The sequence below is a fragment of the Staurois parvus genome, unplaced genomic scaffold (genome assembly GCF_062004578.1).
Source record: "Staurois parvus isolate SC_StPar_1 unplaced genomic scaffold, SC_StPar_1.0 ptg002019l, whole genome shotgun sequence".
Classification (NCBI taxonomy): Eukaryota; Metazoa; Chordata; class Amphibia; order Anura; family Ranidae; genus Staurois; species Staurois parvus.
Genome location: NW_028319815.1, coordinates 193,973 through 208,057, shown reverse-complemented (window position 1 = coordinate 208,057; position 14,085 = coordinate 193,973). Strand labels below are relative to the sequence as shown.

General features: G+C 46.7%; 1 protein-coding gene across 1 annotated transcript in view; it reads left to right on the top strand.

Annotated features, from left to right (window-relative positions):
* The window catches only part of AAGAB (alpha and gamma adaptin binding protein), a 66,055-nt gene extending 55,297 nt beyond the window's left edge, over positions 1–10,758 (top strand). Inside the window, exons 8-10 of the mRNA XM_089664740.1 lie at positions 463–567; positions 7,610–7,659; positions 10,295–10,758. Coding sequence (XP_089520866.1) covers positions 463–567; positions 7,610–7,659; positions 10,295–10,372 — 233 coding nt within the window. The 3' untranslated portion in view covers positions 10,373–10,758. The remainder of the gene's footprint in view (positions 1–462; positions 568–7,609; positions 7,660–10,294) is intronic.
* The last annotated feature ends 3,327 nt before the right edge of the window (positions 10,759–14,085 follow it).

The window sequence follows — 14,085 nt, the reverse complement described above, 5'->3', positions numbered from 1 at the left end:
CACAGGAGGAGATAGCTGTGGGGGATGGAGTGGTAGGAAGAGTGTAGGAGGTCTGCAAGTTAGCAGGGGGTGGGGTAGGCTTCCCTGAAGAGATGGGTTTTCAGGGTGCGCCTAAAGGAGAGGAGAGTAGGTGATAATCTGATGGGTTGGGACAGGGAGTTCCAGAGGATGGGTGACACCCTGGAGAAGTCCTGGAGGCGGGCATGGGAGGAGGAGACCAGGGAACTAGAGAGAAGGAGGTCTTGTGAGGAGCGGAGTGTGCGTGCTGGGCGGTACTTGGATATCGTAATAAAGAATGTGCTGCCTAAATGTATTTTTGCATGCAAAACTTTGTGGTAAAGCAGAATGAAGTTTTTTGGGGTTTTTTTTGGTTTTTTTTAAATAATGATAAACAGAGTAAGTTTTTACTTTGAGTAATGTAAAGGATAAATGGTTGGTGAAGGACTGAATTTTTTCTGTCAGACCCGATGCTGGACCTTGATATCCGAGAACTTGCCAGTCTCACCTCGGGAGAAGGAGACCTGGAAAATTTTGGCCGGCTTTTCTCCAAACTTCAGGAAATGAAAGGTAAGGAAAAAAAATTATTTGGAGGTGAAAATCCCTGTTTTTTGTAGAATAGATATGGATAATTGTAGAGCAGAGTAGTACTTGTTGTGGAACACTCTCTGGTCTAAGGTTAGGCAAAGTGACCTATCCAGTTCCGGACCAACGACATACCCGTACGTCGCTGGACTATTGGCTCTAATACTGTTACTGTTTTTTAAGTGCCAGCGATTGGCTGTCTTGTACAAGCAGCGGGAGGGGATGTCCCACTTCTCCCACCGGGAGACCCGAGCAACATCCGCCGGCTGGCCGGACAGCCAAACAATGCCAGAATCGGCTTTGATCAGCTCTCTGTTATAGTAAGCCTGAAACGATGACCTGACATTTCTTCCGATTTACTTGGAAGTAAGCAGTGCCATTTTTAAAATGATAAAAGCGGATGGATGGATAGATGAGTGTAGTGATATGCTTTTTCCACATGGGGTCTTGTCATCCAAAACCCTGTTTTGCTGGTTTAAGATGGATGGATGGATTTCTCCCTCTTTCCTCCAGGGGGTCTTTCCACTTCCTACAACTCCTCTCCTTAGTACTCCATGTATTGGTGACATGCAACCAAAAGAATCGAATATAGTGCCTTATCTTCTTTAACCCCCCTGGAGGTATTCCCGAGTGTAGCTCGGGGTAAAGTTTCAGCACCACAAGCGGTAACCCCCCCCGAGCTACACTCTGGAATACCCTGCAGCGATGCTCCGGGATCTCTTCTGCACTTACCTTGTCCTGCGCTCCCGCGATGTCCCCCCTGCAGTGTCCCGATGCCGGCATCTGTCTTCTGAGTTCCGTTCCCTGCGACGTCGGGACGTACGGGGGGACGGAACTGGCGGGAAATTTGAAAGTTGTAAAAGTGACGTTCACTAAATCCACTAAAATCACATAATATAACATTCCTGTATCAAACCATTTCACATACATTTTGTCCCGAGTGCTTTGTCCGGTGCCCTGCCTGCATTTTTACGGTTCTTTCTGCCTGGAAACTGAGAAACGTCCATGGCGTCCAAAAAGCGTCCCTTTAGGTCAGACGCGGTTTTAGACCGGCTAGAGAACAGCGATAGTAAATCAGAACCACTTGCAGAATTGAGTGATAATGATTGGTGGGGGAAATTCCTCATCAGACACTGAAAACGATTCTGCGACTTTGCTCAGCGATGTGCGAACTTGGCGCTCTATTTCACATTTCAGTGTTTTTGGTTTGATTATATTATTGAATTAAATTTATTATTATATTATTATTTTTTATGATTATTAAATTATAATTTATGATTTCGTGTTTCAAATTTTAACATACCCGGGATGTTCACTAGACTCTTGTTCAGACAGATTTCAGTGAGTTATTCCTAAAAATTACAGGCCTACAATAAAAAAATACATATTTCCATGCAAAAAAATGTACCGCTTTGAGCACAGAAATATGGACATAATCAGATCGCTAGGGAGGTTCAAATATTTATTCTTCAGATATTAATGCACTCACATTTCAGAACATTCACAATCACTTTGTATTAGGTTTTGATATCCTCTGTGTGATCTCCACACTGCATATACTCGCCGTGTAATACTCCTTTAAGCACCGTGACGTCAGAGACCCTCCCCTACGCGTTACGCTACCGGGTCACGTGGCTTCATCACAGAATGGTTGTATTGTTGCACACTGAAATATAGATCAGTCACTGTAACTGTGTGCCAGTCTGATAACAACTGATTATATCACCTGAGCAGTAAAAGTGATAGATTTGAAAATACGTAGGACTGACTTTGGTATTCTCTTTCTGCATTCCTGTGGTTCTGGATGTTAGTGAAGCTCCTCTTGTTTTTGGGATTAGCAATTCTGCTAACGGTACTGCTGGAGCATGCCTTTGGTTTTTGAAAATTCTATAACTAGGGTTGCACCGATGCCGATACTGAGTTGTTGCACAAGTACTCCTGAAAGTGCTCCCAATACCAAAACGGATACCTTTGCAGTGCAATGTGAGCTCATACAAAATACATGGGTTCAAATCGCACTGCAAAGAATTGGATGTGATTTGAACAGGAATGCAGTGCTTTTCCTGTCTGAATCGCATGTGGTTTCCAGAACAGCTCCTGTGTGAACCCAGACTTGTCTTAGTGACTTTGAGTTCACACAAGAGTGGTGCAGGAAACCTCCCTGCATGACAGATTCCGCCAGCTCTGGCTCCTGATCCCATTGTGGACATCAGCGGCTGCAGCTTGAGCTCCTCCTGCTTTTCCCATTGCTTTCTCCCCCCCAGCTTCCAGCAGTTTCAACCATCCACTAGACCAGCAATGGGCAAACTACGGCCCGCGGGCCGTATACGGCCCGGCGGACCTTTTAATCCGGCCCGCGGAGCGTGGCAAACATCGGCTGTCAGAATGTGTGTAGGCGGGGCAGCGTGAGGAACGTGAGGGGAGCTAGGCTCCTCTCACAGTCCGCCCTGAAGACCGGAACGGCGCGGGAACACGGCGAGAGGAACGCGCGGAGCAAAGGTAAGTGAATTGACACAGGGGGGACTTACTATAGGGGGGGATGAATTACTATAGGGGGGGATGAATTACTATGGGGGATGAATTACTATATGGGGGATGAATTACTATATGGGGGATGAATTACTATATGGGGGATGAATTACTATAGGGGGATGAATTACTATATGGGGGATGAATTACTATATGGGGGATGAATTACTATATGGGGGATGAATTACTATGGGGGATGAATTACTATGGGGGATGAATTACTATGGGGGATGAATTACTATGGGGGATGAATTACTATATGGGGGATGAATTACTATATGGGGGATTAATTACTATGCTTACTATGGGGGAATATTACTATACTTACTATGGATGACACATACACATCATTCATCTACTCTTGGTCTGGCCCCCGGGTCCAATATATGAACCCATTGCGGCCCTCAAGTCAAAAAGTTTGCCCACCCCTGCACTAGACCCTATTCCCACCGGTCCCGCTGTAGCAGATTGGCGATCCCCCGCTGCCAGACATTGAAAAGCCACTTCACTGGTCTGGGGACTTGAAACCCCCGTGGCTTTCTCTCCTCTCCTTCTAGTGCTGAGAGTACAGGCTATAGGAATTTTAATTGGTCAGCACCATTATAGGGACCACATTCCTGTTCAAATTGCATTCAATTCTTTGCACTGCGATTTGAGCCCATTCTTTTTGTATGGGCTCAAATCATACCCCAAAGGTATGGTACTTGGTACCGGCGAGTATTTGACCGAAGGTGTTGGTACTCATACTCGCTGGTAAAAAAGATGGTATTGGTGCATCCCTCTCTATTAACCTGGTATAAAAGCTAACCTAAGAATTTAAAACCTAGGTTTGGGGGAAAAAAATCCTTACAGCTTTAGTTCTATCGTTTACCTGTATTGATGTACAGTATCTCCCAGAAGTGAGTCCACTCCTCACATTTGTGTCAATATTTGTGACAACACTGAAGAAATGACACTTTGCTACAATGTGACGTAGTCAGTGTACAGCTTGTATAACATGGAAATTTGCTGTCCCCTCAAAATAACTCAACACACCGCCATTAATGTCTAAACCGCTGGCAACAAAAGTGAGTCCACCCCTAAGTGACAAGGTCCACATTGGGCCCAATTAGCCATTTTCCCTCCCCGGTGTCATGTGACTCCTTAGTGTTACAAGATCTCAGGGGTGAATGGGGAGCGGGTGGGTTACATTCGGTGTTGTCGCTCTCACTCTCTCATACTGGTCACTGGATGTTCAACATGGCACCTCATGGCAAAGAACTCTCTGAGGATCTGAAAAAAATAATTGTTGCTCTACATAAAGATGGCCTAGGCTATAAGAAGATTGCCAAGACCCTGAAACTGAGCTGCAGCATGGTGGCCAAGACCATACAGCGGTTTAACAGGACAGGTTCCACTCAGAACAGGCCTCGCCATGGTCCACCAAAGAAGTTGAGTGCACGTGCTCAGCATCATATCCAGAGGTTGTCTTTGGAAAATAGACGTATGAGTGCTGCCAGCATTGCTGCAGAGGGTGAAGGGGTTGGGGGGTCAGCTTGTCAGTGCTCAGACCATACGCCGCACACTGCATCAAATTAGTCTGCATGGCTGTCGTCCCAGAAGGAAGCCTCTTCTAAAGATGATGCACAAGAAAGCCTGCAAACAGTTTGCTGAAGACAAGCAGACTAAGGACATGGATTACTGGAACCATGTCCTGTGGTCTGATGACACCAACATCAACTGAATGATTCAGATGGTGTCAAGCGTGTGTGGCGGCAACCAGGTGAGGAGTACAAAGACAAGTGTGTCTTGCCTACAGTCAAGCATGGTGGTGGGAGTGTCATGGTCTGGGGCTGCATGAGTGCTGCCGGCACTGGGGGGCTACAGTTCATTGAGGGAACCATGAATGCCAACATATACTGTGACATAATGAAGCAGAGCATGATCCCATCCCTTCGGAGACTGGGCCGCAGGGCAGTATTCCAACATGATAACGACCCCAAACACACCTCCAAGACGACCACTGCCTTGCTAAAGAAGCTGAGGGTAAAGGCGATGGACTGGCCAAGCATGTCTCCAGACCTAAACCCTATTGAGCATCTGTGGGGCATCCTCAAACGGAAGGTGGAGGAGCGCAAGGTCTCTAACATCCACCAGCTTTGTCATGGAGGAGTGGAAGAGGACTCCAGTGGCAACCTGTGAAGCTCTGGTGACCTCCATGCCCGAGAGGGTTAAGGCCGTGCTGGAAAATAATGGCGGCCACACAAAATATTGACACTTTGGGTCAAATTTAGACCTTGTCACTTAGGGATGGACTCACTTTTGTTGCCAGCGGTTTAGACATTAATGGCGGAGTGTTGAGTTATTTTGAGGGTACAGCAAATTTACATGTTATACAAGCTGTACACTGACTACGTCACATTGTAGCAAAGTGTCATTCCTTCAGTGTTGTCACATGAAAAGATAGACTCAAATATTTACAAAAATGTGAGAGGAGCACTCACTTCTGTGAGATACTGTATGTCCCATGTTATGCAGGCAGCTGGAGAAATATTCTGTGCAGGGATACCCCATCTTTTTCCTGTCTCGGATTTTCCAGTGCTGCAACAGATTCACTTTTAGGCAGAAGAGCTGTACATAACCAGCAGGGAAATGCCCCCTCCATTGAGAAAAGTTCTTTCATTGATTACAGTGCCTGTAACATGATCTATGAACGGAGGAGAGTCTGATCAGTCACAGGATGCTCTTCCCCCATTCACAGAGGGTGGTACAAGCAGTGTAATCAATGAAAAGATTTTTCTTAATGAAAGTGAACGGAGGGCTTGTGTTTCCATTGGACCATATATAATGCTGTTCTGCCTGCAGTTCAGAGACAGGAAGAGGTCAAGGCATCCTTGCAGTGAAGATTTCTCCAAGATTCAGCCGCCTGCACAACGCTGGATATCAGTACAGGTAAGCGATGTGACTAAAACTGTAATGAACTTCAGCTTTAACCACCTCCCGCCCGACATATAAGGAAATGATGGTTCTCTAGTTCTGGGAGGACGTCATATGACGTCCTCCCATTCTAACCGCGCATGTGCAGCTCCGGGAGCGCGCAGCGTGGCAATTGGTGGTGCACTGTGTCCCTCGGACACAGCGGATCACCGATCAACGGAAAGAGCCGAAGATGTTGGCTCGGTCATGTGATCAGTTGTGTCCAATCACAGCTGATCACATGTAAATAGGGAAATGTCGGTTATCGGCATTTCTCTTCTCATGAGCTGTCTTGCTGACAGAGGAGAGGAGAGCCGGTAATGGGCATTCCTCAGAGGGAAGATGTACACTGATCATCAGGGCACTGATGATCAGTGTACCCTGATGATCAGTGTAGCCCCAGCAGTGCCACCTGTCAGTGTCCCATCAGTGCCAGCTGTCAGGAGAGTACAGTACAAAGGGTGGGAGGAGGGTACCCTAGATGGGACCAGGGCACATTACGTGGGAGCGGGGCACATTACATGAGGGGGAACCTGGGCATATTGTGGGGCACACAGCTGAGCACATTTCGTGGGACAGACCACAGAGCACATTACATGGGGCGCAGAACATATGACAGACCACAGGGCACATTACATGGGGCACAGGACATATGACAGTCCACAGGGCACATTACATGGGGCACAGGACATATGACAGACAACAGGGCACATTACATGGGACACGGGACATATGACAGACCACAGGGCACGTTTCATGGGGCACAGGACATATGACAGACCACAGGGCACGTTTCATGGGGCACAGGACATATGACAGACCACAGGGCACATTACATGGGGCACAGGACATATGACAGACCACAGGGCACGTTACATAGGGCACAGGACATATGACAGACTACAGGGCACATTACATGGGGCACGGGACATATAACAGGACACATTACATGGGGCACAGGACATATGACAGACCACAGGGCACATTACATGGGGCACGGGACATATGACAGACCACAGGGTACGTTACATGGGGCACAGGACATATGATAGACCACAGGGCACATTACATGGGGCACAGCACATATGACAGGCCACAGGGCATATTACATGGGGCACATTGCAGGGCACATTGTGGGGGACACGGCTGGGCACACGACTGTACCTGCTTCTGTCTTATGCAGAGGCAGCTGTTCCCAGTCCTCTAGTGGCTTGCTGTTTCCCGTCAGCCCCTCTTTCTCTTCTGTCCATCCCAGATGATGCCACATACAAGCACCTGGGATGGACAGGAGGGGCCGGCAGGGACCAGCATGCCAAAGCCAATATTATCCCAGCCATTTTCCTGCCTATCTCTGCATGTGTCTGAAGTGGGGATGAGATCTGCCTGTCAGCTGCCTTCAACTGACAGGTAGATCGCTGCGGAAACCCTGTTGAGAAATACTTGTTTAGATGCTGTGATAAAAATGGGGTTGTCTTCTCGTCCACCTCACCTATGTTAAATTTAATCTACAAATCTGCTTCACCTTGTTTTTTGGTCTTAACAGATAAAGCTGCGACATTGCCACACGAACAAAGAAAATTGCACGCAGAAAAGGTAATCCTGTGAATGTGTAATCTTTTCAGTTATTGTTTGGATATATTTATATAAGGGAAAATCTTGATGAGATTGTATTAATTTTTAATGTTTTAAAAAATAAAACGTTTGTTTATAGTTTGTCATTATATACAGTTAGGTCCATATATATTTGGACACAGGCACAATTTTAGTTTTTCTCAGGTATTTACCAAAACATATTCAAGCTATAATTTTATATAATGGATATGGGCTGAAAGTGCACACTCTCGGGTTTAATCTGAGGGTATGTACATCCACATTGGAGGAAGGGTTCAGGAATTACAGCTCTTAAGAGTAGCCATCCCCCCTTTTTTCAAGGGACCTAAAGAAATTGGACAAATGAATATAATCATAGATAAAATGTTCATTTTTAATATTTTGTTGAGAATCCTTTACTGGCAATGACTGCCTGAAGTCTGGATCCCATGGACATTACCAAAGACTGGGTTTCCTCCTTCCTGTTGCTCTGCCTGAAGTCTAAAACCCATGGACATTACTAAAGACTGGGTTTCCTCCTTTCTGATGCTTTGCCTGAAGTCTGGAACCCATAGACATGACCAAAGACTGGGTTTCCTCCTTTCTGATGCTTTGCCAGGCTCTACCTGCAGCTGTCTTCAGTTTTTCTTTGTTTGTCGGTCTTTCTTTCTGCCTTTAGTTTTGCCTTCAGCAAGTGAAATGCATGCTCACTTGGGTTGAGATCAGGTGAATGACTCAACCATTGCAGAATATTCCACTTCTTTTCCTTCAAAAGCTCCTGGGTTGCTTTTGCAGTGTGTTTTGGATCATTGTCCATCTGTACTGTAAAGCGCCGTCCAATCACCTTTGCTGCATTTGGCTGAATCTGGGCTGACCGTATATCTGTAAACATTGCAGAATTCATCCGGCTGCTTCTGTCTTCTGTCACATCATCAATAACCACCAAGGACCCAGTGCCACTGGAAGCCATGCATGCCCATGCCATCACACTGCCTCCACCCATGCCACCACACTGCCTCCGCCCATGCCATCACCCTGCCTCCGCCCATGCCATCACACTGCCTCCACCATGTTTTACAGATGACGTTGTGTGCTTTGGATCATGAGCTGTTCCAAGCCTTCTCCACACATATTTCTTCTCGTCATTCTGGTACAGATTCATCTTAGTTTCATCTGTCCAAAGAATGCTTTTCCAGAACTGGTCCGGCTTTTTTAGATGTTTTTTGGCAAAGTCTAATCTGGCTTTTCTTGTGGTGAACCCTCTGTATTTGCACCTTGTGGTGAACCCTCTGTATTTGCTCTCGTGAAGTCTTCTCTTAATTGTAGACTTTGACAATGATACGCCCACCTCCTGGAGAGGGTCCTTCACTTGTCTGGATGTTGTGAATGGGTTTTTCTTTACCATAGAGAGGATCCTGCGATCATCCACCACTGTTGTCTTCCATGGACGTCCATGCCTTTTTATGTTGCTGAGCTCACTAGTGCGTTCTTTCCTCAGAATGTACCAAACTGTTGATTTGGCCGCTCCTAATGTTGCTGCGATCTCTCTGATGGATTTGTTTCATTTTTGAAGCCTTACAATGGCCTATTTCACTTGCATGGACAGCTCCTTTGAACGCATGATGGAGGTTCACAGCAATAGATTCCAAATGCAAATCCCGCACTTAGAATCAACTCCAGACCATTTACCTGATTAATTGATGAAGAAATAATGAAGGAGTAGCCCACACCTGGCTATGAAACAGCTTTTGATTTAACTGTCCAATTACTTTTGCAGAAACTGTGATAGATCTTCATTCAAACACACTAATAAATGAGACCTGATGCTGTATTTTTGGGTTCATTCAGGCACTCTCATAAATGAGGCCCAGTGCTGTACTGATGGGTTCATTCAGACACCCCAATGAATGAGACCTAGTGCTGTATTGCTGTGTTCATTCAGACACCCTGATAAATGAGACCCAGTGATGTATTGCTTAGTTCATTCAGGCATACTGATGAATGAGACCCGCTGTTGTATTGTTGGGTTCATTCAGGCACCCTAATAAATAGGGCCCAGTGCTGTATTGTTGGGTTCATTCAGGCACCCTAATAAATGGGGCCGAGTGCTGTATTGTTGGGTTCATTCAGGCACCCTAATAAATGGGGCCCAGTGCTGTATAGTTGGGTTTATTCTGGCACCCTAATAAATGGGGCCCAGTGCTGTATAGTTGGGTTTATTCAGGCACCCTAATAAATGGGGCCCAGTGCTGTATAGTTGGGTTTATTCAGGCACCCTAATAAATGGGGCCCAGTGCTGTATAGTTGGGTTAATTCAGGCACTTTAATAAATGGGATCAGTGCTGTACTGTTATTTCAGGTACCCTGATGAATGAGATCCAGTACTGTATTGTTGGGTTCATTCAGGTACCCTAATAAATGAGGCCCGGTACTGTATTGTTGGGTTCATTCAGGCACACTGATGAATGAGACTCGGTACTGTATTGTTGGGTTCATTCAGCCTCCCTGATAAAGGAGGCATTGTTAGTTACGGATGCAGAAGCATTGACCTGTTCAGACATGGTGACAGTTGGGGAGGTGTCATGATTTTTCGTTGTGTCTTAAATGCATTTTATATCTTAATGCATTTTGTTTTCAGGTTGCCAAAGCTTTCTGGATGGCCATTGGTGGAGATCGTGATGAAATTGAAGGCATTTCCTCGGATGATGAGAACTGATGGCTGTAACCATAGCAGGGCTGATTTTCTTAAAACTGGAGTTGTATTGTAGTTGTTGTCCCTAATGACCAACCAGATTTCACCTTCTATTTTCTCAACCAATGATGGAATCAGTCAAGGTTTCTGATTGGTTGATATATGCAGCAACTCCCAGTTTTTATAAATCAGCCTCAGTATTAACACTAGTTTACCTGTATCACTTACCTTTTGGATACCAGAGTCACATTCTGCTGCTGTGTCTACAGTTACCCAACTTTCATGAACTACTTTTGGTTCATACTGCCAGCACAAGTCTAGTGCTCTCCATATGTTTGTTAGATATCATAATAATTGTGTATTTATTAGAAGGCAACAAATCTTAATAAACTGTTTTATATTCATTGCAACACCTGGTAGCATATTGATAGATACATTGAAATGGTAAAATGTTTATTTTGGCTCTCAGTGAATATGAATACACCTTATCCTTGCATTCCTTTGGCAGTCTTCATTATTACCAACACACTAATCTGCCTGCCTGGTGTGGAGGGTTCTCCATAACATTGTATTAAGCCAGGAGGAGTGCAAGAAGAAAGGCAAGGATCTTCATGTCTGCAATCATACGGAAAACCCTTATCTGCTGGAAACCCTCATTATCAGTGGTGGCCCCCGGGCAATAGGGGATCATGGGGCCCCTGTGTCCTTGCCAAAACTCAAAAAAGCCTATGAAAAAGGTACCAGGGGCATCTCATGGAGCCTTCTACTGACCCCGGGCCCTCGGGCAGGGCCCGAGTTTCCAAATGGTCAGTCCACCCCTGCTCATTACCATCCACTAGACCAGAGGTCTCTAAACAAAGGGCCAGATTACGGTCCTTCAGACTCTTCAGGGGCTGGACTGTGATCAGTGTGGGCAGAATATGTTCTGGCATGAGTGAGAGTAAACAATGCCTCAGGCTTGGTGGTCAGTGGGAGTAAAAAAAAAAAACTACATAGCACCTTTTGTCAGTAGGAGGAGGAATCGTTACCTGTGATTGGTATCAGTGGGAGGAATAGTGCCCCATGATTGGTATCAATGGGATGAATAATGTCCCATCGTTGGTATCAGTGGGAGGAATAGTGCCCCATCATTGGTGTCAGTGGAATCAGTGGGAGGAACAGTTCCCCATCATTGGGGTCAGTGGGAGGAATAGTGCCCCATCATTGGTGTCAGTAGGAGGAATAGTGCCCCATCATTGGTATCAGTGGGGGGAATAGTGCCCCATCATTGGTGTCAGTGGGAGGAATAGTGCCCCATCATTGGTGTCAGTAGGAGGAATAGTGCCCCATCATTGGTGTCAGTGGGAGGAATAGTGCCCCATCATTGGTGTCAGTGGGAGGAATAGTGCCCCATCATTGGTATCAGTGGGAGGAATAGTGCCCCATCATTGGTGTCAGTGGGAGGAATAGTGCCCCATCATTGGTGTCAGTGGGAGGAATAGTGCCCCATCATTGGTATCAGTGGGAGGAATAGTGCCCCATGATTGGTGTCAGTAGGAGGAATAGTGCCCCATCATTGGTGTCAGTGGGAGGAATAGTGCCCCATCATTGGTGTCAGTGGGAGGAATAGTGCCCCATCATTGGTGTCAGTAGGAGGAATAGTGCCCCATCATTGGTATCAGTGGGAGGAATAGTGCCCCATCATTGGTGTCAGTGGGAGGAATAGTGCCCCATCATTGGTGTCAATGGGATGAATAACGCATCAAATTCAAACTGCTAACTCTGACCTACAAAGCCATTCACAATGCCGCCCCAAACTACATAACTGACCTGATACCCAAATACTACCCTACCCGCTCCTCACAGGACTTCCTACTCTTTAGCTCCCTGGTCTCCTCTCCCACGCCCGATTGCAGGACTTCCCCCATCCTCTGGAACTCCCTACCCCAATCCATCAGACTATCGCCTACCCTCCTCACCTTCAGGCGCACCCTGAAAACCCTCCTCTTCAGGGATGCCTACCCCAACCTCACCTAACAACTAACCTCCTCCACTCCTCCTGCCACTCCATCCCCCACAGCCATCTCCTCCTGTGCCACCTTCCCCTCCCTCCTAGATTGTAAGCTCGAAAGAGCAGGGCCCTCGAACCCCTCGTGTATTGTATTGTTACTGTCTTGTCTCATCTCATGTTCTGTCCCCCTTGCTATTGTACAGCGCTGAGCATACCCTTTGGCGCTATATAAATACTGTATAATAATAATAGTGTCCCATCGTTGGTATCAGTGGGAGGAATAGTGCCCCATCATTGGTGTCAGTGGGATGAATAGTGCCCCATCATTGGTGTCAGTGGAGGAACAGTGCCCCATCATTGGTATCAGTGGGTGGAATAGTGCCCCATCATTGGTATCAGTGGGAGAAGTAGTGCCCCATCATTGGTATCAGTGGGAGAAGTAGTGCCCCATCATTGGTGTCAGTGGGAGGAATAGTGCCCCATCATTGGTATCAGTGGGGGGAATAGTGCCCCATCATTGGTATCAGTGGGAGAAGTAGTGCCCCATCATTGGTATCAGTGGGAGAAGTAGTGCCCCATCATTGGTGTCATTGGGAGGAATAGTGCCCCATCATTGGTGTCATTGGGAGGAATAGTGCCCCATCATTGGTGTCAGTGGGAGGAATAGTGTCCCATCACTGGTGGCAGTGGGAGGAATAGCATTCCATCTTTGGTATCAATGGGAGGAAGCATTCCCCTTGATTGGTGTCAGTGGGAGAAATAATACCTCATAGTTGGTGACCGTGGGAGGAATAGTGCCCCAACACTGGTGTCAGTAAGAGGAATAGTGCCCCATCGTTGGTGTCAATGGGAGGAATAGTGCCCCATCATTGGTATCAGTGGGGGGAATAGTGCCCTATCATTGGTGTCAGTGGGAGGAATAGTGCCCCATCATTGGTATCGGTGGGAGGAATAGTGCCCCATCATTGGTATCAGTGGGGGGAATAGTGCCCCATCATTGGTGTCAGTGGGAGGGATAGTGCCCCATCATTGGTGTCAGTGGGAGGGATAGTGCCCCATCATTGGTATCAGTGGGGGGAATAGTGCCCCATCATTGGTATCAGTGGGAGGAATAGTGCCCCATGGTTGGTGACCATGAGAGGATTAGTGCCCCAACACTGGTGTCAGTGGGAGGAATAGTTCCCCATCGTTGGTGTCAGTGGGAGGAATAGTGCCCCATCGTTGGTGTCAGTGGGAGGAATAGTGCCCCAACACTGGTGTCAGTGGGAGGAATAGTGCTGAGAGAGAGGGGGCTGATGATGTCACAATCTCTAACTCCGCCAATCAGAGAAAGCGTTGTGTTCATTTATAGAATACAAAGCTGGCAATGAATGGCTCGGTGACATTTAGACCAACACTATTTTCTTCGGAGTGTGAGACAGGAAGGTCTCGCCTTGAACCCGAAACACAGTGCTGTATACAGTAGGAAGCCTCCGCTACATGCAGTTTATACAGCACCTCCAGCGGCCATACATGTTAGTGAGGGAAGCTTGGCCCGAACAAACTATATAAACTGAAACTAAAGTTGGGGATCAGCTTTAAAGTAGAATAGATTTCCTTTCACTTCTTGTCCCATAGCCAACACAGGAAGTGAAAGTAAATCCCTGCAAATTAACCCCTTCCTGCCCAGTGCCGTTAGTACAGTGTCAGTGCTTTTTATTAGCACTGATCACTGTATTGTTGTCACTGAAGATGTCAGCGACACCAA